The 25,089-nt window shown below is 49.2% G+C and overlaps 1 protein-coding gene across 7 annotated transcripts; it reads right to left on the minus strand.

Annotated features, from left to right (window-relative positions):
* Nucleotides 1–1,799: 1,799 nt before the first annotated feature.
* Nucleotides 1,800–24,206, minus strand: Sec14l4 (SEC14 like lipid binding 4). 7 transcript variants are annotated; one of them, XM_087198630.1, is made up of 13 exons: nucleotides 23,799–23,959; nucleotides 21,517–21,612; nucleotides 20,793–20,868; nucleotides 13,390–13,433; nucleotides 13,038–13,097; nucleotides 12,722–12,910; nucleotides 10,636–10,731; nucleotides 10,021–10,081; nucleotides 8,845–8,907; nucleotides 8,430–8,536; nucleotides 8,214–8,353; nucleotides 7,956–8,125; nucleotides 5,720–6,044 (listed from the first exon to the last, which is right to left on the minus strand). In XM_087198630.1, the coding sequence occupies exons 1-13, from the start codon at nucleotides 23,850–23,852 to the stop codon at nucleotides 5,905–5,907; spliced, it is 1,296 nt and encodes a 431-aa protein (XP_087054756.1). In that variant the 5' UTR covers nucleotides 23,853–23,959; the 3' UTR covers nucleotides 5,720–5,904. The 7 variants fall into 7 exon arrangements, with proteins under 7 accessions (XP_004843501.1, XP_012927115.1, XP_087054756.1 ...); XM_087198629.1 differs by having other exon boundaries at nucleotides 8,845–8,928; nucleotides 23,799–23,958; XM_087198632.1 differs by having other exon boundaries at nucleotides 5,827–6,044; nucleotides 7,942–8,125; nucleotides 8,845–8,928; nucleotides 23,799–23,962.
* Nucleotides 24,207–25,089: the final 883 nt, after the last annotated feature.

The following is a 25,089-nucleotide window of genomic DNA, read 5'->3' on the forward strand; positions in this document are numbered from 1 at the left end:
TGGGGGATCACTAGTAGGCAGGGCAGCATATCTAGGTAGATGTTCAGTAAGTAGGATCTATTGTTTTTTGCCAAGCTTTATGGAGCACCTGCAAAGTGCAGCCTGGTCTAGGCGCTAGAGTGAATAGGAAACAGATATGAGGCAGGTGATGGCTGTCCTGTGATGAGTGCTGGTTCAGTTGCTCCACAAGTATGGAGAAAGGCCCTTGACTCTGATGGGCCCACAGCGGGGTGTGGCCTAGGGAAGGCTTCCCAGAGGAGGGCTCCAGTGGTCTTGAGTGTATACAAGACAGGGTTGGGGAGAGAGTTCCAGGCTGAACCCAAGCCCAAGAAAAGGCAGGGAGGCATAAGAAGCTTGCTGCATTAATACATTCAGGTTGTCAAGTGAAGCTGGAACAGGGGTATATTGGTCAGGTCACAGAGGGCCTTGTAAGTCACCAAAGAGACTAAGGAGGAAATGGGGAGCCAATGAAGGTCTTGAACAAGGAGGATGTGATCTGATTTTCATTTCAGAAAGAATTTTTGGCTGCTCTGTGGAGTCTGGTGGGGAGAGGGTAGGACTGGGCACAAGGAGGCCCTGATAGGACAGTGGCCATGGGGCTGAAGATGGAGTCCAGCCAGCAAACGGCAGAGCCAGGTCTGAACTGAGGTACAGCCACCTCTTCTGCCACTTCAGGTGACAGAAACAAACAGGCTGCACCTATTTTGTTCTCTCCACTTCACCCTACCTGCAAAGGGGCCTTTCCCTGAGTAGGATGCCTGCAAAGGGACACTATTCACCTCCCTGGTTGGCCGAGCTGTGGCTGGCCCAAGACTGCCCCCTGGTGGCTAAAGGCAGGGGGGACCCACACCACCTGAGTGTCTCTAAAGTTTCAAGTTGGCCAAGCAACTTTCTCTGAATCTACCAAGCCTAACCCCTCCCCACTCCCACTGGACAGAGACTGAAGTCCACATCTTACCTCCTCCTTTTTCTGCTGAGTAGCGGCAAGTGTCCTGCCCTCAGCCTCATTCTCCTCATTTGTAAGCTGGGGATAATGCTTCCTGCCCCAGCTTGGGCCTGGTACACAGAAGGAGAGCAGGAGTGAAGCCAGCACTGTCACGTACCATTGAGAAGCACCAATGTCTAGGGACCTTCCCCAGACTCTGTGCCTTCCCTCCAACCCAGGACCCTCATCCCTCCCTCTGTCCTACTGTGTGCCCCCAATAGCCTTTCCTGTCAGGGACCCACATGCCTACCTCCACCTTCTCCAGAGAGGAAGTGCAGGGGACACTGCTGGCGGTTGACCTGGGTGCCTGCTCCAGTTCTGCCATTGGACACTGAGGCTTTGGCTAAGGTATTCCCCCTTGCTGAGGCCCAGTTTCCTGACCTGTCGGATGGGGCTACAGTCCCTGCCTACTCTAGGGTTACATGAAAGGAGAGAGCCTGGGCAGACTGTCGAGTGCTGTGCCATGGAGCTCTCCTGACGGCCTGCTCTGGACACCAGTGACTTTCACAGTGGAGTCCCCTCTGGTTTGGACTCCTTGGAAGGTGACGTGGGCCAGGGCAGAGACTTGGGGAACAAGGGAGCCTTTCCAACTGCCATAAAAATACCCCTATATAATCCCCGCCCCCATTTCCCCTCAAGATCGGGGGAATTCTAAGAGGAACCAGGCTGGAAAGGGCAGGTCCCATCTCTAAGCCATGGGTAGGTGAGGCCTTGGTATTTCTAGCACCTCACGTTATGCAAGAATTTAGATCTATGGGCTCCTGCCAAAATGTTGTCATTTTTTTCTGACAGACAACAAAGGTATTTTATAATGTTTCATTTTATAAAACGTGGTTTTATTAACAACTATTTAATGTGTACACAGTCATTCATGCAGAGTAGCAAACACTGGGGAGTTGTTACCGGTGTTATCCAGGGCCAGGAGAGCCCTTCTGTATGTCAGTCCTTCAGCCCTAAACACTCCCTGGCCACCCACACCCCATTCCTCCGTCTGTAAGACTCACTGCACCTGGTCACCTCACACATCTTTTAGCTCTCCTCTCAGTGGTCACTTTCTGAGGCAAAGCTCCTTTGATACCCTTGCCTGCTTTCTTTGCTGGATGCTCCTCCAGAATTCAGCTACTCCCCGACAAGTGCACATGGTGACGGCAAGTGCATTTTTTTGTTTTTGTTTTTGTTACGAGGGATCGAACTCGGGACCTTGTGCTTTCGAGGCAGGCGGCAGAACCACTGAGCTAAATACGCAGCCCAGGCAAGTGCATTTTTGTTTTGAGACAGGGTGTCACTATGCAGTTCAGTCTGACTTTGAACTCACTATGTAGCTTACACTGGCCTTAAACTTGCGGCGATCCTCCTTCCTCAGCACCGGCAGTGGTAGGATCACAGGCTTTCAGCACCACATCTGACTAGGCAAGTGGATTTGATAACTGATCTTCATAGTCAGTTCTGCCTCCCTCAGTGTAGGCCAGTTTTCCGTTAGCAAAATTGGGTCATCCCAGTGTCCTTGGTGTCCCCGGGGGCTTTGATGCCGGATGCTAGGCAGACAATTAATAAGCGCTGAAGAATGAATGGGTAGATGAAGAAATGAACTTTGGGCAACCCAGTGCTCCCCACCTGAGCAAATTCTCCTCCTCCTCTTCTTCCTTGTCAGCTATAAAAAATGGACAGTGTTAAAAATTGAGTGGGGGGCTGGGGATTTAGCTCAGTGGTTCTGGTGCCTGCCTTGAAAGCGCAAGGTCCCGAGTTCAATCCCTGGTACAAAAAAAAGAAATTAAGAGTGGGTGGGCATCGTGGCACATGCATGTAATCTCAGCATTCTGGGAGGCTGAGGGAAGATCATATGTTCAAGCCTAGCCTGGGAAACTTAATGACTAAATGAGACCCTGTCTCAAAATTAAAGATAGAAAAAGGGCTGGGAGTACAGCTCGGTGCAAAGGTCTCCAGCACCAAAAGAAGAAAAAAAAAGAATTTAGAATGGGATTCCTGAGGACATATTCCTGCTGAGCTCTCAGTGTGTTCCTGCCTCCTTGGCCAGGTAGGAGATGCTACTGTAGGGCAGACCCCTCTGGCCAGGCTAGAGCAGGCTGTAATATGGACCAGGCATTCTTTCCTTGTAATTGGCCGCATTATATTTGGAGCCAGACTGAAGCCTATGTGACTCACAGGAGCATGTCGGATGCTGCAGGCTAGTATAGTTTTCATGCCAGTGACCGCAGGTGAGGTCTAAGTCCTGACCTGCGCAGCTTCAGGGTTCCTAGTGAGATAACTGTGGGTGAGGACCTTTGGCTCCAGACCAAATTCCATTCATAGAGCTACCCCTCCCTTAATTGTTTTAGTAATTTACTAGTTAACCACAACTGACCTGGTCAGGTATGCTCCTGCAAGAACGCCTTACCCTCTCCTCTACAAGCCTTGCCTGTGTCAGCTGATATCATCTACCCTATTCTTACCCATGCCTGTGGAATCAATATATACGGATGGTCCTGGTTGCTTGGGGTCCTCACCACATGCTCAGCATCATTGCCACATGTCTGGCGTGACCCGCCTCAGTCCCTACTTTCCGTTTAAGTCTTGTTTTTGTGTCTTTCTTTTGCCTTGTGTTGTATGGCCTCGCAGGAGATCCAAGACTTTCAGCTGGGGCCTCAAAACTACTGTCACCCATGAAGGTGAAGTGTTCACTCCCCAGTACCTTGTTACTTGCCATCCCCAGACAAACGATATCTGTGTCTAGTCTCTGTGATCAGAGCCTCAGGAAACCATGTGCAGGGGACACAGCAATCTTTGTGACCTGCCAGGGAACTGCTTGAGGTTATATTGACACAAAATTGGCTGCAGGTGGTTAGAAGAGCAAAGGTCAGGGTTCAAGTCCAAAAACCTGGTTTTTAGGCAAGGGGTGGAAGGAAGGCTGAACTGAGGTGTTTCAAGTGCCTGTCATGGCAACAGGTAGGCTAAGTGAAAGCAAGCACAGAGTCCTCCCAACCCCAGTTGACCACACTCCCTATACCCTGGCAAAGAGTGTGGGGAAATGGCCCTGGGAGGCCCGAGTGCCTCTGCAGAGGCAGCAGGGAAGGTGAACACATGGTGCAACAGAGTGGTGGAAATGTGTCACATCTTGGACACAGGGGCAGCCCTTCACCTTGAGGACATCGTGTGATTCTTGCCTGACAGCCCCAAGCAGTCTCCTTGGAGCCCTCACAACCATTGTTTTTTCTCTTGCTAATCTGCTTTAACCCTTGGACCAGAATGCCTCATGGATGGCTTTAGGTGTCGAGTTTGTTTTCTATGGCAGCAGACCTCCTGCTCAGATGCTAAACTGTCAACAGTGCAGCTGGCTGAGCTGCAGGGGATGGGGGCCCCAAGGGTCGCACAACTGCCTAGAAGACCACCCCCATCTTCCCAAGCCTCATTTTTCCCTTAAAATGCATCCTGGATAACGAAGAAATTATTAACCTATTAACTGGAAAAAAATGAAACCTCAGAATCTGGGAGCAGAAAGTGGCCGGAGCTTGGTTACTTGCGAAGCCCCTGGACAGGTGGTGTGTACTGAGGCTTCTGGCCTTGGGGAGGGGTCTTCCATAGCTAGGGTATTGACATTTTGCAGCAAGGACCTCTTTTACAGGGACATCTGACCACTCACTCCCAGGGAGTCAGCTGGGAGGACAGGACTCTTGCCCTTTGGCACAATATGGCAGGACAAACAAGGAGGGCAGGATCAATGATACTGAGCTGGGGGCTGAGCCACCCAGGTAGATCACAAGTCTTTTGAGATACTGGTGGGCACTGTCCTGGTCCAGCCAAAGGGCAGAGTGGGGAGGGGCCGGGCAGCACAGCTTGGGCTCCCAGGCCCAGGTGATGGGCTCATTGCCACCTGGAGACAACCCACCAGCTCACACTTAGTGACTTCCTCGGCTAATTCCTGTGTTGGGTATGGTCTACCCTGAAGAGCAAGCAGTGGTCATCCTGAGTGTGGGCTGTAGCCACCAGGAGGGCTAGCTTTTGAGAAACCATGTGTAGAAACCATTACTGGTCGAGACTTTCCACTCTCCCAGGGAGACAAAGATGGAGGAAAAGCTCAAAAGTTCAGGCCAGAGTCCAGGATGAACATCAGAAGTGGCAGCTCACACACTGCATCCCAGCAACATGCCTTTCCCTCCAGCTTTCTGTTGGTCCTGGCCCCACTCAGGCCAGGCAAGAACCCCAGCTGAGCATCAGGGGGACCCCAGCTGAGCATCAGGGGGATCCCAGCAGTGTGGAGGGAGGGGGCCGCTGGAGACTCGGTCTCTGCCTACTCAGCTCGGTAAGGCTGGATGTGCTGTGATGGCATCCCTGCCTGGTCCTGCTGCCCATTTCTGATTTTTCCCTCAAAGGTAGCAGAACAAGCTTGGAGAGGCCTCGATGCTCAGCTGGAACTGGGAGCCTCACCCTTGCCCTGTATCCCACCAGCTGCCTCCAAATGACTCTCCCCATCCTTTCCAACCTTCTGTGGGCAGAGAATGGGGCTTCTCTGCTTCTCAGGCCTGAAGCCGGGGTCCCTGCAGGGCCTGGGGCTCATGCACCCCAAGATGGGATACCAGACACAGGTGAATCCTGGGATAAGTAGGCCTTGTCAGATGGACCCAAAGGCAGCTTCTGCGGGCAGAAACCTTTCTTTGTAAACACAGGGTTCCTCTCAAGGTTGTTGTCATTTCTATTCCCTAGGGACAGGGGAGGAGGTGCTCCTTTGACTCTCCAGGATGATGTCAGCAATGGTTGTCCTGATTCCTGCTTGGCCACTATGCCAAGGGGCCACACAGTGCCTGAGATGGTGATGTGGGGTAAGTTGCTCTCTGTGATCACCTTTAGCACCATCTGGAGGGCAGGGGGCAGACAGGGGGCTGCAAAGGGGTTGGAGGGGGCAGGTGCAGAGGTGACCAGGGTCTTCATTGCGCTGGGGAAGGTCTCGTTGCCGTGAGACCCTGCAACTTCTCCTCAGAGGCCTTGTCGGGGAGCAGCACCTCCACTGTGTAGCTGACTTTCTTGGCATATATCAGGCTATAGGTGTTGTCAAAGCGCAGGACATCTGTGAGGACAGGGACGTGATTAGAGAGTGAGCCCAGAACCAAGGTAGTCAGCCCTTGGGGATGGGCTGACCAGGGCTATGGGTGGTCTGAGTCCACTCCTCACTCACCACTTCCTGGATGCTGCCTGTGCTGGATCCAGGGTCATGAGACCAAGTAGCATGCCAGGTAGCCCCTTCTGTGCAGTGGGCATTATTTTACGTCAACCTGTCATGACTCCCTGAGTCCTCAAAGCTGCCCAGGCAGAAGGCAACGTCCCCATTGTTACAGTTTGGATAAGCATCCCCCAAAGACCTTTGTGTTAAAGGCATGGTGTCCAGAGTGGCACTACTGGGAGGAGGTGGACTCTTTAGGAGGTGGTCTTTTGTGGGGTCCTTAGGTCATTGGAGATGTGCCCTTGCAGGGGATTTGGGAACCCCAATCTTTTCCTTTCTTTTTCTCCTTGCTTCCTGGCTTGTGTTGTAAGGGGGTTTTGCTCCATCATGTTCTCCCATCATGATATGCTGCTCTTGCCATAGGCACAGTGTAATGGGGCCACTGGATCTTAGACCAGAACCTGTAGACCATGAGCCAAAATAAGTTTCTCTTTATAAGTTAATTTCCTCACGTACTTTGTTGTAGTGACAGAAAGCTGGCTAATATACTCACTATATGAATAAGGAAGCTGAGGCTTATAGAAATGATATGACTTTCCCGTAACCATAGAGCAAGGGAAGAGAGGGACTGGGAGGGATTCCCTTATCATGCTGTCCCAACCCAGAGGACAGCCCTACTTCCTCCAGAGGAGAGCAATGAGCTACATAAGCCATTTTCCCAGCTCGTAGATGGAAGGTGTTTCCTACAGTGCCAAGGTCTAATGGGAGCTCTGGGACATAATGAGTTATCTGGACTTCTGCTTCCATTCTTCTATTTCTCCCTTTCCACAAGCTGGACTGGGTAATGTGTCAACTTTAGCATGTGCCTTCCTTCAGCGTAGGAAACTGACCTTGGGTTCCCCATCTTCTCGCTCTGCTCCCTGTACAGGTGGGACAGCAGCAGTGTTCCTGAGTGGGAGAGTCTGGAGTTTGAATGTTCCCCAAAGGCCTTTATGTTAAAGGTCTGGGACCCAAGGCAGTGCTACTGGGAGATGGTGGTGTCTTTACGAGGCAGGGCTGTGTGGGACATCCTTAGGGCATTCGAGGTGTGGCTCCAAGGGGATCAAGGGGCCCTGGCTCCTCTCTTCCATTCCCTGGCTTATAATGTAAGTGCTTTGCTCTGCCACACACAAAAGCCACAGTGTGCTGCCTCACCACAGGCCCCAAACCAAAGGCCATTTGCTCGTGGACTGGAACCTCCCAAACTGTGGGCCAAAATAAACCTCTTTACAAGCTGAATATCTCCGGCATCTTGTTATAACAGTGGGAAACTGACGCAGATGCTGGGTAGGGCTGCTTCTGGTAAAACTGACCAAAATGCCTGTGGCCTGAGAGGCCTGGGAACAAATGATAAACAGCTAGAAGAGGCATCTCTTTAGGATTCCTGGAGTGGGGTGGTTCATGCAACTGGAAACTCTGAAGCTAAGCCTGTGTTGTTTACTTGCCTGTCTTTAAGGCTGATGAGCTTGGTGTGGGGGGTTCCCAGCAGCTGTGCCCACAGTCCTGGGCTCTGAACCCCTGGCTCTTCCTCTGCAATTCATCTCTGCCCTTGTGCCTACCACAGGGGCCACTCTTCAGATCCAGGACCCTGCAGCCAACCCCCCTGGAGCCCATGACATTTAAGAGCTCTTACCAAAAAAAAAAGAGCTCTTACCATACCCCTCATGCTTCCTGAGAGTGGGAAATAGAGGGCACACAGAGAGGCTAGACAGGCAAGAGACAGGCAGCTCTTCTCTGTCCTGAGAGGGAAACAACGCCAGCAAACCTCACAGCTCTTACAGATGCCAGGCTTGAGGCAGGTGAGGCTCCCATCTTCTGGCACCAGGTGGGCATTGTATCGCTGGCTGGGCAGCACCTCCGTCATCTCCCCAGCTCTCTGCCACTCCCCCATCTTGGTCTTCAGGAAAATCCCAAAGCCGATGTCCCCACCATCCGATGCAAACTGCCACCTGGAGCAGACAGAGCTCCATTGACCTCCTGCTCAGGCTCTGGAGCCCCTTCCAGCTGTGCCAGGTGTGGAGTAGCTGCTGCCCCTACCTGAGCACACAGCCTGGGAACAGGATCTCATTCTCCACCTGCTGGGAGGAGCCTCGGCCCACAGACACCTTGTGCTCGTATTGCATCCTCACCTGCTCTCGCAGGAAGTAGCTCCTGGGCACCTCGCCCCCGTAGTTGATCTGTGGGTGAGGCTGGGTGAGCGGGAACCAGGCCATGCAGGTCTCCCCTCCCTCCCCATCCTCTGGGCTCCTGTACCTTGGTCAGGCACTTGGGGTTGCCATCGGGGTCAGTCATGGTGCCCCCAAACTCCACGGGCAGCTGGTCAGGGCTGATGAACTTTGTCAGCTCCTGCTTCCAGTTGTCTGTGTGGGAGCAGAGGGGCATCCCAGGGGGTCAGGGAGTTCAACGGAGGGGCTTGGAAGGAACCTGATATGTCTCAGCTTTGCTACCCGGACATCTACTCCTGAGAGTATCCAAGAACTAAATGTGGCTTACAGGCCCTGATCTAGGTCTGGAACCCTCGCCCTTGTGAACAGAAGCTGCCAGGGTTAGGCCAGGGTCAGTGACTTGGTTAAGAGCATGAGCCAGGCAGAAGTGAGGCCTTTAACATTAATGTCTACCTTCTAGGTGTATAGCAAGATGGGCCTCGCTAGGAGGCCAAGTCACTCACCTCCCAGAATCACTATCTTCTTGCGTGTCTCCTCACCCATGAATGACTTGACCAAGTTGAAGGCTACTGGAAAAAGCTTAGGGGCTGAAACACATGAAATTCCCTTGGGCAGGTAGACAAGAGAGAACTTGGGTATATAGAGCTATGGCCAAGGGCATGGACAGGATAGGAGTTAGATCTGTAATCTGCCATTCCTTGCTGTGTGACCTTCAGCTAGTGACTCACCCTCTCTGAGTCTTAGTGCTATTAATGCAAAAATATAAAATGGAAGCCAGGCGTGGTGGCACTCAGGAGGCTGAGGCAGGAGGGTTGCTGGGAGTTCGAGACCAGCCTGGGCCATGCAGTAAGTACCAGCGCAGCCTGAGCTACATAGTGAGACCCTGTCTCAAAAAACCAAAAAATAAAATAAAATATAAAATAGAGATGAAATAACATATGTGTAACAATTGGCACAGTGCCTGGCTCTCAATAAATGGCTGTACCCCTTCACGAAGTTTGAAGGTGTTGTACACAAGCTGGGGATAGTGTTGGCAATGTTGATTTCCTAATGGTACTTCTTCCGTTGCACATTCAAGGTTTTCCCAGGTGGCTTTGCAACCTCCTTGGGTGCAAGTAGATGGGAAGGCCCCATGGTGAAGCTTAGAACTGTCCCACTGTGAAGCACTCTGTTCACTGGGCACTTTCTGTGGGTCCCGCTCTGTGCCACATCTTCATAGACCATCCCCTTTAACCACATAGCTCCATTTCACAGAATGGGAAGACTGAGGCTCAGTGAGGTAGAACAGACTCACTGAAAATCATAGAGCTAGCTAGATTCGAAGTCAGATCATGAAACTCCAGGCCACACGGGGCAACCCCTCACTAGATGGCCACCCAAGATGGAGACCATTCCTGCTAAAGGATGCTCATCAACATGTGGCCCATGGACTGCCTGTCCATGCTGATGTAAGCAAACATTTAGAAACTTAGGAACATTTAGAAATTTAGGCAACATACCAGTACATTACAAAGTATCAATCTGCCAAGCACTGGAATGAAAAACACGAACAAAATCCAAACAAACAAAAAACCAGTTCTTCACAAAGGATGGTGTGAGAAGCCCAGGGCTCAAGGGCTTTACCTACTGTGCCCCACCCCAATTCCTCCCCCAGGAGGGCATGCGGGTCATGGACTCACCTCGAACAATAATTAAATTCTTCACCGTCTCAGGATAATTTGCTTCCAGGATGGCAAAAAACTGTGAAGTCAAGACGAGACTGGTTGTGGTCATTCTGCAGAACTCACTCATTCCTGGACTTCTGAAGTTTTTTGTTTTGTTTTTGTTTTATTTTGCAGGGTAGTGGGGATTGAACCAGAGTCCTTGCACTGAGCTACATCCCCAGATCTTTAAATTTTGTTTTTTAAAACTTTGAGACAGGGTCTCCCTAAATCACTAGGTTGCCCAGGGTGGGCTTAAACTTGGGATCTTTCTGCTTCAGCGTCCCAGAATGCTGGGAATACAGGCGTGTGCCTCTGGGCCTGGCTTCTGTGGCTTCTGATACTGCTGAGACAAGAGGCCCATCCCCAGCCCATCCCACCTTCCCACCAGCAGAGCATGTGTGCCCTCCTCTGAGTTCCTCTTGTTCTTCTTTCTCTTGAGGGGTGGGTGGACCCCAGGCTGGCATCGCTGATGGGTCTGTGGTCCCCCCTCTTTTCCATAAGCCACAAAAGCTGGTATGCGCTGCAATTCCCTACTGGCTGGGGTGGGGTGGGGGCATTGCTGCTCTGGCCCTGAGCCAGGTGCCACCTTACCTGCTGGTAGACCTCCACAGCTGGCTTCCACAGGTGTTTCAGGCTCAGCCCCTCCATGTCAAACACCATCAGCAACTTCTCGATCTTTCTGCCCAGCTGTGCGGAACACAGCAGGTGGACTTCTTAAACCACAGTTCCTGGGGATCCTGACCACAGAGACTCAGCACTGCTCCTACTCCCTCTGTTCACATGCCGAAGCAGCTCACATTTGTCATTTCCCAAACAGAGCGAGCCCTTCCAGGGTCTGAGGGGATGCTGCCTCTGAGCCCAGATGGTCTGTGGATTCCTGGTGTGTTATCACAATTTGTCCAACACCATTTCCTGGGATAAGTTAACTGCATAATTAAAGATATTACTAGCTGGGCTTTTTTTTTTTTTGGTGGTGGTGGTGGTGGTGGTGGTACTAGTGATTGAACCTAGGGTCTTTGTACTCACTGTGCTACATACACAGCCCTTTTCATTTTTTAAAAAAATTTTGAGACAGGGTCTCATTAAGTTGTCCAGGTTGGGTTTGAACTCATGGTCCTCCTGCCTCAGCCTCCCAGAGTGCTAGGATTATTGGCATGTGCCACCATGCCTGGATCACTGGGCATCTTTATATATGATAGTACATAGTTGTCCCTTGGCATCCATGGAGGATTGGTTCCACGACCCCTCACAGATAACACGGTCTACAGATGTTCAAATCCCTTATATACAAAGGCAGAGCATTTACATATAACCCAGGAACAACCTCACATATACCCAATCATATCTAGATTACTTATGAGAGCAATACGACACAAATGCTATGTAAATAGTTGTTGTATTGTTAGGCACCAATGACCAATCTGTATGTTCAGTACCGATCCAACTTTTTCTCTGAATATTTTCCATCTGTAGTCTGTTCAATCTGCAGATGTGGAAACCAGAGATATGAAGAGCTGACTGCACTATGCTGCCACTGTTCGACAGTCCCATAACTGTGTCCAAGCCAGAGCACGTATTTGCCAGGCTGTGCCACAATGAGCAGGTTTTTAACCTTTCTGAGCCTTACTTTCTTTCTTCCATTGTAAAATGGGAATAATTCTAGGTTCTGATGGAATTGCTATGATAATTCAATAAAATGTTCACAAAGAACCCAGTGCTGGGCACATGGCTGATCCCTGACAAATATTAACAGATTACATTAGTATCATCATCTCCATAATTATAAGCTCCTAGTGGGACCATCTATGACATAGAAGACATTACATCAACCCTGTAAAATCAGCCATCCTGTTTGAGAGACGTACATCTGTTCAAGCCAGGCGCTGAATCCAGCGCTCTGCAATGCACTCACGCCTGTCGTCAGTCTCTGCTAAGGGCTGATTTTGTATCCAGCCAAATCCTGCCATAGTGACATATCAACTCCACAAGAAAGGTCATCTTTGTAGACTCATAAGACCAACAAGGTCAGACTTGACATTAGATTCAATCTGAAGGAGGCAGAAGGTCAGGGTATAACTCAGGGGCCAGGAGCAGAAATCTGCACAGAGGGCCTTCTTGTCTTAGAAGTCCTGTGCCCCTTAGGATTTTTCTTTTTCTTGTGGTACTAGGGATGGAACTCAGGGTCTTATAGAAGCTAGGCAAGCACTCTACCTCTAAGCCACTCCCTAGAAGATTCTAGGGCAGTGGTGGTGAACCTATGGCATGCATATCACTGAAAGCTCTAAAAGGTTTGCCATCACTCTGTGCCCCTGATTCCAGGGTCACTGTTTTCAGGGAAGCCCAAAGTAATGGGTTGACCATCAATGTTTATAGTTATGCAACTTACAATGGTGGGTTATCTGAGTGTCCACCATTGCCAGGGTCCCCGAGGACCAGAGCTAGAGCTTTTCCTGCACTCAGGTCAGTGTCTCACATAGATGGGAAAGGGCTTTGGTGGCCCTGGACTCATGGCAACAGAAAGTGCCATGCATACATTAAGATGTGCAGGGAGGGTTATGGGAGGAGAAGGCAGCTTTCTACCAGAGCCCTGAGTGCTATAAGCTGAGGAAGGGTGCAGGGACAGGGCGGACAGAGTAGGTCTGCCAAGCACCCCACCCTTCCCTGTCCAGCCGCTCACCTTCTGACTCTGCAGCTCACACTCGTGCATAAGCAGCTCGCAGACCTTGACTCGCTTCCGGATGAGCTCCTGCTTGGAGGCCGATAGCAGGAGGCCCTTGGGGTCCAGGGTCCCAATGATGTCAAACCAGGTGGGGCAGCCTTCGTAGTCATAGCCACACAGGCCGCCTGAGTCATAGAGCCGGACCACCTGGGCACATGGGTAGGTTCTGACTCAGACCAGCGCACCAGAGTCCCTGTTTCAAGTGGCTGGGGATGTAGGGAGAGAGGGGCAAAAGAGGGGACATCAGGTGGTCTGGGGTGCTCCATGGGCTCACCTCTGAGGGCTGCCAGGTGAGAATGTTGTCTAGGTCCAGTTGCTTCCGGAACTCCACATGCTATAGAGACAAAGCAGGGCCTGAATACTGCGGCCCCCCAAAGGCCCCCAGAGGCATCTGGGAATGCAGGCCAGGTCCCAGTGCCTACCGCCACCAGGACGCTGCCAGAGCATCCCCTGGCTCCGACCACAGAGAACTGAGGATGGAGACGGGAGGAGGGCTTGGGGAAGGGCCTTGGTGTGATGCAGAAAGAGAACCCGGGAAGAGGGAAGAAGAGACAGAGAGGGCACCCTTTTCTCACTGCTCCCCAGGGTCTGGCGTGGAGATAGACCCTGCCATCGAGGGGCCTCACCTTCCGGAACATGTCCTCAGATTTCTGCAGGTCAAAGTTCTGAGCTGCAAGAAGGAGATGAGGGAAGAGGAGGATTGAGGCCAAAGCTGGAATGAGCCATTCTCTGAAACCTCAGGAGGACATGGTGAGGGCCCCCAGTTTTTCTGACGCCCCAAGAATACCCTGGGGGAGGTCTGGAGGGTTTTTTGGAGTTTTCTTTTTCAAGGATCTTTACTTCTCTAGAAGACTTTGGAGGGCCCTGGCTTTCTGTTCCAGGACCTTTAAAACAGTTCATTCCTGGGGGCAGGGATTTAGCTTAGCGGTTATGCCGCCTACCTTGCAAGCACAAGGACCCGAGTTTGATCCCTGGTACAAAAAAAAAAAAAAAAGAAAAGAAAAACAGTTCATTCTAGGGGACGATCTACCCTGTAATATTCGCTAGCAGAGACTCCCACAGTGTTGGGGTGCTGAGAAGCATGGCACTTGGACTTGGGCTTGAATTCTGCCTTTTTATTTCCTGTGCAACCTTAAACGAGTCACTTACTTTCTCTGAGCCTCAGTTTTTTAAAAAAATCTATTAAATAGGAATATCTTGGTGTGTGTGTGTGTGTGTGTGTGTGTGTGTGTGTGTGTGTGTGTGGTACCGGGGATCAAACTCGGGACCTTGCGGTTGCGAGGCAGGCAGCAGAACCACTGAGCTAATTCCCTGGCCCTAAATAGGAATATCTTTATCAGTGCGGTGTTCAAAGGACAACAAGAAATATATAAAATACTTTGCATAGTATGTAGATCATAGTAAGTTCTCAATTATTTATTTTTGTTTTGTTTTGTTTTTTTGTTTGGTACCGGGGATCAAACTCAGGTCCTTGAGCTTGCACAGCAGGCGGTGGAACCACTGAACTAACTCCGCAGCCCGAAAGACATTTTTTTTGGTACCGGGGATCAAACTCGGGTCCTTGCACTTGTGCAGCAGGTGGAAAAACCACTGAGCTAAATCCCCAGCCCCTTCTCAATTATTTATTTTGAAGACATAGATACACTTTAATTGAAAATGATATGCTTTATTTATTTATTTATTTAAATGTTGGAGATGCTATATTTCCCAGGTTGGCCTCAAACTTCGAGGCTCAGGTGATCCTCCAGCCTCAGCCTCCTGAGTAGCTGGGACTACAGGCATGTACCTCTGCATCTGGCTCTGCTTTATTTAAAAAGTGCCATGTTGTTGCTCTCTAAGACTACTGACTCACTGTCAAATTTGTTCACTGATGGACTTACAATGAGATGCAAGACCAGAGATTATCAAGTGGAAAGGACCTGAGATGCTTAGCCAGCCTCCCTCTGCCCTGGTCATGAGCCACGTCCAGAAATAACCATTGAGGCCACCAGCTCAGCCTTGATTACCTCCTGTATCAGGAAGTTCACTACCCAAGCAGGCAGCCCATTCCATTCTTCAGCAGTTTGAGGCCAAATCTGCCTTACAATGATTCCAGTCCTACATATATGTAACTGTTTGTCAATGGGCCATCTCTGCAAATATTTGAACATGAGCCATCAAGTCTATTGGGCTGATCTTTCACCCTGTGTGTCACTGTGTCCAGTGGAACTTCCCGTGATGATAGGAATGTTCTACCTCTGAGTGCCTTAGTGTGGTAGCCACTGGCTGTCTATGGCTCTGAGCAATTGAAAGATGGCCCATGTGACAGAGGACCTGAAGTTGTAATTTAATTTAAATAGTTACACATGATAAGAGGCTACCAAATTGAATAGTGATTTTAAGATTTTTTTCTGTATAGACTTTCTGTGTTCTAGGTTAAGTTTTTGGGAATTTAGGGCCAGGGATTTAGCTCAGGGGTGCTGTGCCTGCCTGGCAAGTGTGAGGTCCTGAGTCCGATCCCTGGTACTGGGAAGGAATAGAAGGAAAAAAAGGGAATTTATAGGATTTGTTGCTCCTTTGAATAATATCCATTTTTTTCAATCTATTTTACAGTTAGATTCTGCTGCAGAAAGAGATAGTATAGATTTTGTATCTGGATGAGCTTTCTCTTCAGTTCTCTTTCTCTTTAGTTTTTCTATTGATTTTGTTGATTTTTGAGGAAAGATTCCTCATCTTTGTACTAGTATTTTCTTTTCTTATAGGACTGGCAAATGTCATTAGTTCTATGTTTAAATTGTAATGTTGATCAATGTCATCTTTTCCTTGTTCCTGATTTTAATGAAAATGTATCTAAAATTTCTTGTTAGCCATAACATTACTTAGGAGATTTTTGCTATATAATCACTACCAAACCAAGGAGATTACTTTCTATTTGTGCTTTGCTAAGATTTTTGTATAAATAGGACGTGAATCTTTACAAATGCTTTTTCTTCGTTAATTAAGATAGCCACATAATTTTTATTAACTCTATTAATGATTTTAATGATACTCACAGATTTTTTTCTTTTTTCTTTTATGACATTTTCTAATGTTGAGCTATTCTTGCACACTCAAGATAAACTCTCCTTGATCACACTACATAATTTGAACATTCTGCTGGATTCTATTACATAACACTTTATTTAGATTTCTTTATGTCCATATCAATAAATAAAACAGGCCTAGACTTTTCTTCTTTTTCTCCCCTTCCATCTCTCGTTTTTATTGTCCTGATCTAGCATGGAATGAAACTTACCCAAGTCTTTTTATCTTTTTTTTTTTTTTTTTTTGGTACTGGGGATTGAACTCAGGACCTTATGCTTGGGAAGCAGTCGGCAAAACCACTGAGCTAAATCCCTGGCCCAATTTTGATGGTGAGCAAACATTTTGAATTGAATTACTTCTTTTTTTTTGGTACCGGGGATCGAACTCGGGTCCTTGCGCTTGTAAGGCAGGGGGTGGAACCACTGAGCTAAATTCCCAGCCCTTACTCAAGTCTTTCAGGGTAACTTTCACTCTGTCCTAAAGTGATGTGAATACTTCACGTAAAATAGCAATTAACTTGTAACACTTTGGAAGAGCTCATCTGTAAAGCCATTGGTGTCTAAGTGTTGAGAGAGGGGAGGGGGTTTCTTTGTTTGTTTTTGTTTTTTCCAGTACCGGGGATCGAACTCCCAGGACCTTGCATTTGCCAGGCAGGCTTGGTGCCACTGAGCTCCCTGGCCCGAGGGGAGGTTTTTACTACCATTTCAATTTCTTTAATATTTATTGCTCTGTTGAGACTTTCTATTTCTGCTCAAGATCTTGTAGTCTTCTTTTCTTTTTCTTTTTTTGCAGTTCTGGGGATCTGACCCAGGACTTCGCACCTGCTAGGCAAGTGCTCTGCCACTGAGCTGCATCCCTAGCTCATCGAGGTCTTATAGTCTTGCACATATTTTTCTAGGAATGTATCAATTTAATTTAGGTTTTCAAATTTATTAGTACATAAATGTTCCTAATATTCTTCTACTGGATGTTTAAAAAAATCTCCTTGGAATCTATAGATATTTCTGTTAAGAACCAGAGCATGGTCTTTCCTGCTATGAATAGATGGTGGCTTGGGCCCAATGACAGTTATGAGAATAGAGCTTTTGGTAGCACCAACCACGTGCCAGGCTGAGGGGCTGGGAAGGCACAGTCATTGCTTTATGGTTCTGGCATCTGAGTGGGACAGAGGAACCCAGATGTGGGATGGAGATCAACACAGAGGGAAGGGACTTCGGCCAGAGGCTTAGGGAAGGCTCCTCATCATCAGGCCTGAGGAGCAGCTCTCTCAAAGCTCAGCCCCTCACTCACCTCCCTTTGCCCGTGCCTTGGGTTGGTGAGGCGTGGAGTGGCGGAGCTGCCACTGACGTGGATGGGGCCATGTTGGCAGGTCCCACCCACCGTGGCATGAAGGGAAAGGTCCCCTCTCTACCTTTTCCATGACCTGGCAGCCTAAGGTATCTGTGATCGCACTTCTCTATCAAAGTTGCACTTCTGGGCTGGGGATTTAGCTCAGTGATTTCGCCACTTGCTGCGCAAGTGCAAGGACCCGAGTTCGACCCCCTGTACCAAAAAATAAAATAAAATAAAATAAAGATGCAGTTCTTTAAACCCAGAAAGACCCTGAGCCGTGGTCTGAGTGAGTCCCCCAAGGTTCCATGGGTTGCAATTTAATCCCCATGTGAAGTACTAAGAGGGCAGAAACTTAATCTGATCACAGTGTGCAGAGGTGGGGCCTCTGCAGGGATTGGAATTAGATGAGGTCATGAGGGTGGAGTCCCCATGACAGAAGAGAGGCCAGGAGAGACATGAACGCATGTTTCCTGCCTCTTGCTACGTGATGCCCAGTGCCACCTGTGGACTCTGCCTGCAGGGGACTGTAATATTGATTGTGCCCAAAGCAGGCTGTAAAAAGTTAACCCCACAGTTGGCTAGTTTATAGGAGTCTGGCTGAAGCCTACCTGCTGAGGTCAGAGTAACTCACACCCGAATTCCCTTCCCTCAACTAAAACCTCCTGATTAGAAGGACAATGTTCTAATTACAACCATATATTTTGTCTATTCTGTTCCTAGTCAAGAATGCTTTGTCTTGTCCTCTATGAGCCTTGTTTACCTTAATTTCCATAGAAACCACACATAGCTTCCCTTTACTCCAATTGTCAGGAAAAGTCAGTGCCTGGGGCTGGCCAGTGCCTTTCTCAGTTGCACCAGCATTGGTCGTCCTGGCGCCCCACTTTCTTTCTCCTAGTTCTGTCTTTTAGTTTTATTTCTCAGGCCTTCGTCATATACTGGGCAGGGTACTGGAACCTGACTGCAGGGGTCTCCGGTGCTGCCCACAAGAAGACCATCACCAGATGGGGGTCCTTGACCTCCAGAACTGTGAGCTAAAGAAAACTCTTTTCTCTATAAAGTTATCTGCACTCAAATTTTTTTTGTTTGTTTGCTTTTTGGGGTTTTGATTTTGTTGTTGTTGTTTAAGACAAAGTCTTGCTACATAGTTCAGGCTGCCCTTGAATTCACTGTGTAGCCCAGCCTGGACTCAAACTCACAGCGATCCTCCTGCCTCAGCCTCCTGAGTGCTGGGATTACAGGTTGCACCACTCCACCTGGATAACTTCATTATGGTGATGAAAGGTGAATTAGGACACACTACGTTAAGGGGCTTCATAGCTTAGACAGGGGGCAATACGTTCCCTTATTTAAAAAAATCCAGGGCTGGGGATTTAGCTCAGTGGTGCCATTGCCTGCCCTGCAAGTGCAAGGACCCGAGTTCAATCCCCGGTACCAAAAAAAAAACCCCAAAACCAAAAACCACCAAATGGAAACTGCCACCGCCAAGAGAATCCTAAGGAGACAAGATGACTAAATGTACTTCAGTGTCCTGAATGGGATCTGACTACAGAAAAACTTGAAATCTACATAACCTTTAGTTAATAATAATGATAATAGGTGCCGGGGATTTAGCTCAATGGTTTTGCCGCCTAGGACCAGAATTTGATCCTCGGTATAAAAAAAAAATGATAATAATAATAACATTACAACCACATTGGTTTATTAATTGTGACAAATGTACCATACATGCAATGTTTTTTTTTTTGACAAATGTACCATACAAATGTAAGATTTTAATGGGAAAATCTGAGTAGAGTGTATATAAGAACTTTCTATTCTATCTTTGCACTTTTTCTGAAAATCTAAAACTTAAAAAGTTTATAAAAATAGCCAAGAGGCATGGTGACACACACCTATAATTCCAGTGTTCTGGGAGGCTGAGGCAGAAGGATTCCAAGTTCAGCTCAGCCTGGCCAACTTAGTGAGACTTGTCTCAATAAAAAAATAATAAAGGACTGGGGCTATAGCTCAGAGCAAAGGCGGTAGGTTCCATTTCCAGTACCAAAAGAAAAATTTTATTGAAAAAAAATAATAAAGAAACCAGATAGATGGCTAGGGATTTAGCTCAGTGGTTTCGCCGTCTGCTGCGCAAGTGCAAGGACCCGAGTTCGATCCCTGGTACCAAAAAAAAAGAAACCAGATAGAACAAAACAGAAAGGAAGTACCGGCTCCTGGGCGGGTGCTTCCTTCATGCAGCATCGTGCACCTCTCTGACCTCATGTTTGACTCACAGAACCCCGAACGTAAGACCAATATTATGCCCATTACATAGAAGAGGAGAGTGAGGCTGAGAGACAAAGACTGAGTTACCACAGCTACACTGCTAGTGCACGGTAGAGCTGGAATCAGTCACCAGTCTGCTCTATGGAAGACCACCAGCATTTTAAACCATACACTGTGTGTCCACTTGTCTCCTTCTCCTTTTCCTTCTCCTCCCCCTCCCCTCCTCCTCCTCCTCCTCCTTCTCTTTTCTTTTTATGATACAGGGTTTTGCTATGTAGCCCAGGCTGGCCTCAAACTCAAAGCAGTCCTCCTGCCTCAGTCTCCTGAGTGCTGAGACCACAGGTGTGTGCTACCATGCCGGGTCTCTGGCTGACTTCTAACTTCTCTCATCTCTAGGGAAAAATCTTTCCCATAAAATGATTATTTTTCTTTTTGTCCTTAGGCCCTGATGTAGTTTCTATTTGTTTGTTTGGTTCTTGTTTTGTCCTGTTTTTTAGACTTCTGCTGTAGTTCCTAGAAGAAACTCCTTCTTCACTTCTTTTTGTTGGTTTTTTTTTTTTTGGCACCAGAGATTGAACTCCAGTCCTTGCGTTTGTGCAGCAGGCAGCAAAACCACTGAGCTAAATCCCCAGCCCTAAGCTAAATCCCTGGCGCCTTTACTTCTGTTTGAATCCTCTTTTGTTTGTTTGTTATGTTTTGCAGTACTAGAGACTGAGCCCAAGGCCTTTGCAGCTACCTCTCCAGCCTTTTAACATTTTTTTGTTTGATACCAGGGATTGAACTCAGGACCTTGCACTTTCGAGGCGGGCTGCAGAACCACTAAGCTAAATCCCCAGCCATAAACATTTTTATTTTTGAGAGAGGGTCTTGCTAAGTTGCCCAAGCGGGGTTCAAACTTGCAATCCTCCTGCCTCAGCCTCCCAAGTGCTAGGATTACAGGTATGCACTACCATGCCCAGAATTAAATTCACTTCTTTAAGTGTTTGCTAGTCATTGCTCAGTGTCCTGTACATTCCCTAGTGCGATGAAACAGCCCTGTCCGCAGGGAACTCGACAGAGATGCAAGGCAAGTCCTGAAGCCAGGCTCAGCTATATCTGACCCAGGCCAGGCCAGTTAACTCTTGAGCACTCACTTCACAGGCATTACCTCTAATCTGTCTTAGACTCTGCTTTCCTAGTGACTCACAGTCATTTTACAAATGAGGAAACCAAGGCTCAGCGGAAATTCAGTGCTCAGATTCTAGCCCAGCACAGGCGGGTCAAGAGCCTTTTCCATGCTTCACCACAGCACTGTCCTCCGTGGTCTCCCGTCGCCCTCTCCTGAGGCCTCTCTTTCCCTCCCTCTCTGCCTCCTCCAACCCTGTGCTCTCACCTCGGAGCCAGCGCAGGAGGAAGTAGTCATCAGCCTTGGGCAGGGTGGGCAGCAGGTCCTGGAGGTTCTCCTGGAACTAATGGGAGGGGGAGTATGATGGTCAGAGGGGCTCTTACGACCCTTGGGCCACCAGACCTGGGGACCCTGCAGGGTAAAGACCACACAGCGCTTGCCCTGAGCAATTTTGTCATCTGGGAATGAGGCACCCTCTGGCCCACTGGAGAAGGAAGAGTTGGGCCCTTTTCAACCTCTGAGAGTGCTCAGACTCCAAAGATTGTCACTCCACAAGTCTGAGTTGAGGCCCTGGCATCTCTGTTTTTACAAGGATCCCTATGTGATTCTAATACAGGGCAGCCAAATGTCTCAGGAATGTTGCCCTTGATAATACTACAGCTTGGGGTCTGGATTTGGAGGCAAGCTACTTAACCTCTCTGCGCCTCAGTCTCCTCATCTGTAAAATGGGCATAATGATACATTTGTGCCTATCAAAGAAATGTGTGCACCTAAAGCACTTAGCATTGGACCTGGCTCCAAGCAGGTACCAGATATCTGTGGGGTGTCACTCAGCAAATGTGGCCTGGGCATAGTTATCTAGACCTCTGGGACCATGGATAATCTCCCCTCCCTCTGCCTCCCCTCACCATTTTAAAAATGATAAGCATTTATTACTTTTTCTTTTCAAGACAGCATTTCTTTATGTAGTCCAAAACAGTCCTGAACTCACCATGTAGCTTAGGTTGGCCTTCAACTTGAGATGCTCCTGCCTCAGCCTCACAAGAGTTGGGATTACAGGCAGTGCACCACCACACCTCTTGGGTTCCTTATAAATATTGGGGAAAAGACTGGGCACAGTGACACATCCCTGTAATCCCCGCACTGAAAAAGGCCAATGCAGGAGGAAAGCAAGTTCAAGTCCCTCCTGGACAACTTAGAAGGACTCGATCTCAAAAAGTACAAAGAGCTGGAGATGTAGCTCAGTGGCAGAGTGCCACTGGGTTTGATCACCAGTACCTCAAAAGAAAAGAAAAGATAGGAATAAGCAAACGTCTGTAAACCCAGCACTCAGGAGGCAGGGGATCACTGCAAGTTTGAGGCTAGCCTGGGCTACGTGGTTAGTTCAAGTCTATCCTGAACTACACAATGAGACCCTGTCTCAAACAAACAATAAATATTTTCACATGGCTCAAATCTCTGGCCCACAGAAATCTCCCTCAAAGGCCAAGTGCCCTGTTCTTCCTGTGAGCCTCCTGTCTGGGCTTCCCAGAGGCCACCAGCAGGGGTGGGACAGGGCTCACCAGGGGATGCCTTCTCTTTCACCTGAGCACCTCTGAACTGGGTACCTTCCCCATCATCTGGGCATTTCTCTCTTTCACTGATGACTTCTCCTTCTTGTAGACCCTTTTCTTTTTTTTTCCTTTTGGTACCAGGGATCTAACTGGGGACCTTGTGCTTGCAAGGCAGGCAGTGGAACCACTGAGCTGCAGACCCTTTTCTACCCTCCAAGTGCCCTGAGTGAAGTCCCAGGGTGGCAGGGAAATAGGGTGTGGCTGGCAGACTGGGGAAGTAAGGTGAGACCTGTTAAGTACAAAGTGCCAGGAACAGTTCCCAAAGCCCTGCCTGTGGACTTCTGGGAGAACTTGAGCAATTTTGGATTGGATGGCCTAGACCTGACATCAGCCTGAGGAGTGGGAGATACAAAAAGAACAGTCACACGGAGGGTTTGTTGTTGTTGTTGTTATTGTTGTATTTTCGACAGGGTCTGCTCTGTGATTCAGGCTGGCCTTGAACTTATTATGTAGCCCAGGTGTAGTTCATGGTGATCCTCCTGCCTCAGCCTCCCAAGTGCTAGGATTACAGGTGTGCACCACCATGCCAGGATTACACTGAACTGTCTGCTACTGTGTTCTCTCACTGTGACCCACTTTCTCCTGTAGAGTGTACTTCTTTTCCTATCTTTGCTTGGCCCAAACTCGCTCGCTTGGCAGAGCATGTTTCTTTTTTCTTTCTTTCTCTTTCTCTTTTTCTTTTCTTTTTTTTTGAGACAGGGTCTGTAGTTCAGGCTGGCCTTGAACTTACTATGTAGCCCAGGCTGGCCGTGAACTTGTGGCAAACCTCCTGCCTCAGCCAAGAGTGTGCCATCACACTCAGCTGCAGAGCATGTTTCTTTTCCTACCTTTAATAACCGTAAAACCTCGCTACCTTTTGCTTTGTTTTGTTTTTGGTACTGGGGATCCAACTCAGGACCTTGCTCTTACAAGGCAGGCAAGATGCCACTGAGCTAAATCCTGGCCCAAAACCTTGCTATCTTTTGCGCTTGTCTTGACAAATTTTTTGTTGAGGACAGAAAGAACCTAAAAAGTACCCTTAGAAGGGGACTCCAGCCACCCACAACCCATAACACCAGGACCCCCTTCTTTTACCAGGGTCCCCATTCCTCCCTGAAGGATCTTGCCCCAGGGGAGAAGCCTCAAAATAAACAATTCCTCACAACTCCTGAACTACCCATTCTTCCCAGGCATAAGAGCTAAGGGAGCATCCTCCCCTCTCCCCAAGGCCCTGTCCCTTCCAGGTGCAGCCAGCAGGACTCTCAAAATGCCTTTAATAAAAAATATTTCATGAAAAATAATCACAGGGAGAAGACTCGGGCCCTAAGAAGTCAGAGAGCCACGAAGAGAACAAATACGGAAATCAAGGCACGAGATCTGGGACTCTGGGAAGCTGTTAGGGCACGTCACCGCGGCAGCCAGCCGAGGGCAGCTCCACTGCACCCTCAAAGCAGGAAACAAGGGCAGGGCTGGGTCGGGGAGCACGGGCAGGGGCAGAAGGCTGCACCCCCCTCCCCCCACCGGGTCGCCTCCAGCGGGCTCCAGTCCCGGGTGCTGAGCTCAGAGGAGCCCTCCCGCTCCTCCGTGTTCCCGCCCTGCGGTGGGGACTCCGGCTGGGGTGGGGGTACAGCGTCCTGCTGCTTGATCCCTCCCCACACCTCCCCGCCGCCGAGCCCCTCACCCTGGCCAGCGCCTCCTGCTGCTGGGGGCTCAGGTCCCCGACTCGGCCGCTCATGGTGCCCGCGCGCGCAGAGGGGCGCGGAGCGCAGCTGTGCAGGACCTGTCTGCCGACCTGGCCTCGTTCCTGCCACCCCCGCCACCGTGTTTTGCCCGTCGGGGTCAGACGCTGGTCCCGCCCTGACCGGAGAGTCACTTGTTCTGCTCCGCCCCGCCGAGTTATGGCTCTCCTCACGCCTCCCCCATCCCCTCTTCGCGCCCTGTGGTCGTGGAGCGCACCCTACCTGGGGCAGAAAGGTCCCCGGGAGCGAGCGCAGACTCCAGCCTTGGGCAGGGGTTCCCCCTCCAGGCCTCTCACCCTGAGGGTTGTCACCGATTCCCAGGTAGGAGAGGAAGGGGCGGTGCCCACAAGGGACCCGTGGAAGTGTTTCTCGTGCTAAATGGAGGAACTTTATGAACCCCTCACCCCTGACTTAGAACACAGGCTGGGTTCTGTCAGGGCTCACTGGCTGGTAGCAGAACCCTACGGGTCAAACAGCTCTGACCCTGGAGATGGCGGGCAGGATTAGATAACACGGTGCCTTCTGGGTGAGCAGAATGCCTGGCATTTCACAGTCCATAAGTGCTGGCTGCCAGCAAGATAGTTTCATAATTATTGTTATTGAGGCTGTCACCAGAGTTAGAAACTGCAGGGGTGGGATGCTGGGTTGGCCCAGGTGGTGAGCTCCTGACCCACACGCAGAAGGCCAAGGCATGGGAAGGAGGTGGTTGCCACAGCAGAGCTGAGGGTTGGGCTGATGTCACTGGGGAAGGGAAGAAAAACACAAGCTGTCTTGATGTGAATTTTCCAGACAGGACCAGGTGGGAGGGGAAAGGGAAGGGGCCAGTGAAACAAGCCAAGGAGATGGGTTCCCCCTGTCCTCTCATGGAGTCAAACTAAGGTCTAGGTCTGAGATGACAGTCCCATGGCCACGACCACGGGTGGCTGTGGAGCCCTGGAAATGCGGCTCCTCACTAGTGCAAGTGGAAATGTGCTGTGAGTGTAAAATACAAACCAAAGTACTATGACTTAATACCAAAGAAGATATTTCATTCATCAACTTTTCTATTGAGATTACCTGCTGATATGATATTTTTAGACATATTGAGATACAAATATATTATTAATGTTGATTTCATATATCTATCATAGTTTTGTATGATCTTTTTTTTTTTTTTTTGGTACTGGGGATCAAACTCGGGTCCTTGCGCTTGCGAGGCAGGTGGCAGAACCACTGAGCTAAATCCCCAGCCCT

Source organism: Heterocephalus glaber, unplaced genomic scaffold, assembly GCF_053883595.1.
Source record: "Heterocephalus glaber isolate CG9 unplaced genomic scaffold, H.glaber_assembly_v1.0 deba00001687, whole genome shotgun sequence".
NCBI lineage: Eukaryota > Metazoa > Chordata > Mammalia > Rodentia > Bathyergidae > Heterocephalus > Heterocephalus glaber.

Excerpts from the sequence above, each read along its gene's own strand:
- Sec14l4 (XM_087198629.1), bottom strand. The coding sequence starts at position 23,852 with ATGAGCGGCCGAGTCGGGGACCTGAGCCCCCAGCAGCAGGAGGCGCTG. Across the intron at positions 21,613-23,798 it reads AGCAGGAGGCGCTGGCCAGG|GAACCCAAGAGGTGTGGTGG; the intron begins GTGAGGGGCTCG and ends AATATTTATAAG. Across the intron at positions 8,354-8,429 it reads ACCCCAAGTGCCTGACCAAG|ATCAACTACGGGGGCGAGGT; the intron begins GTACAGGAGCCC and ends CCTCACCCACAG.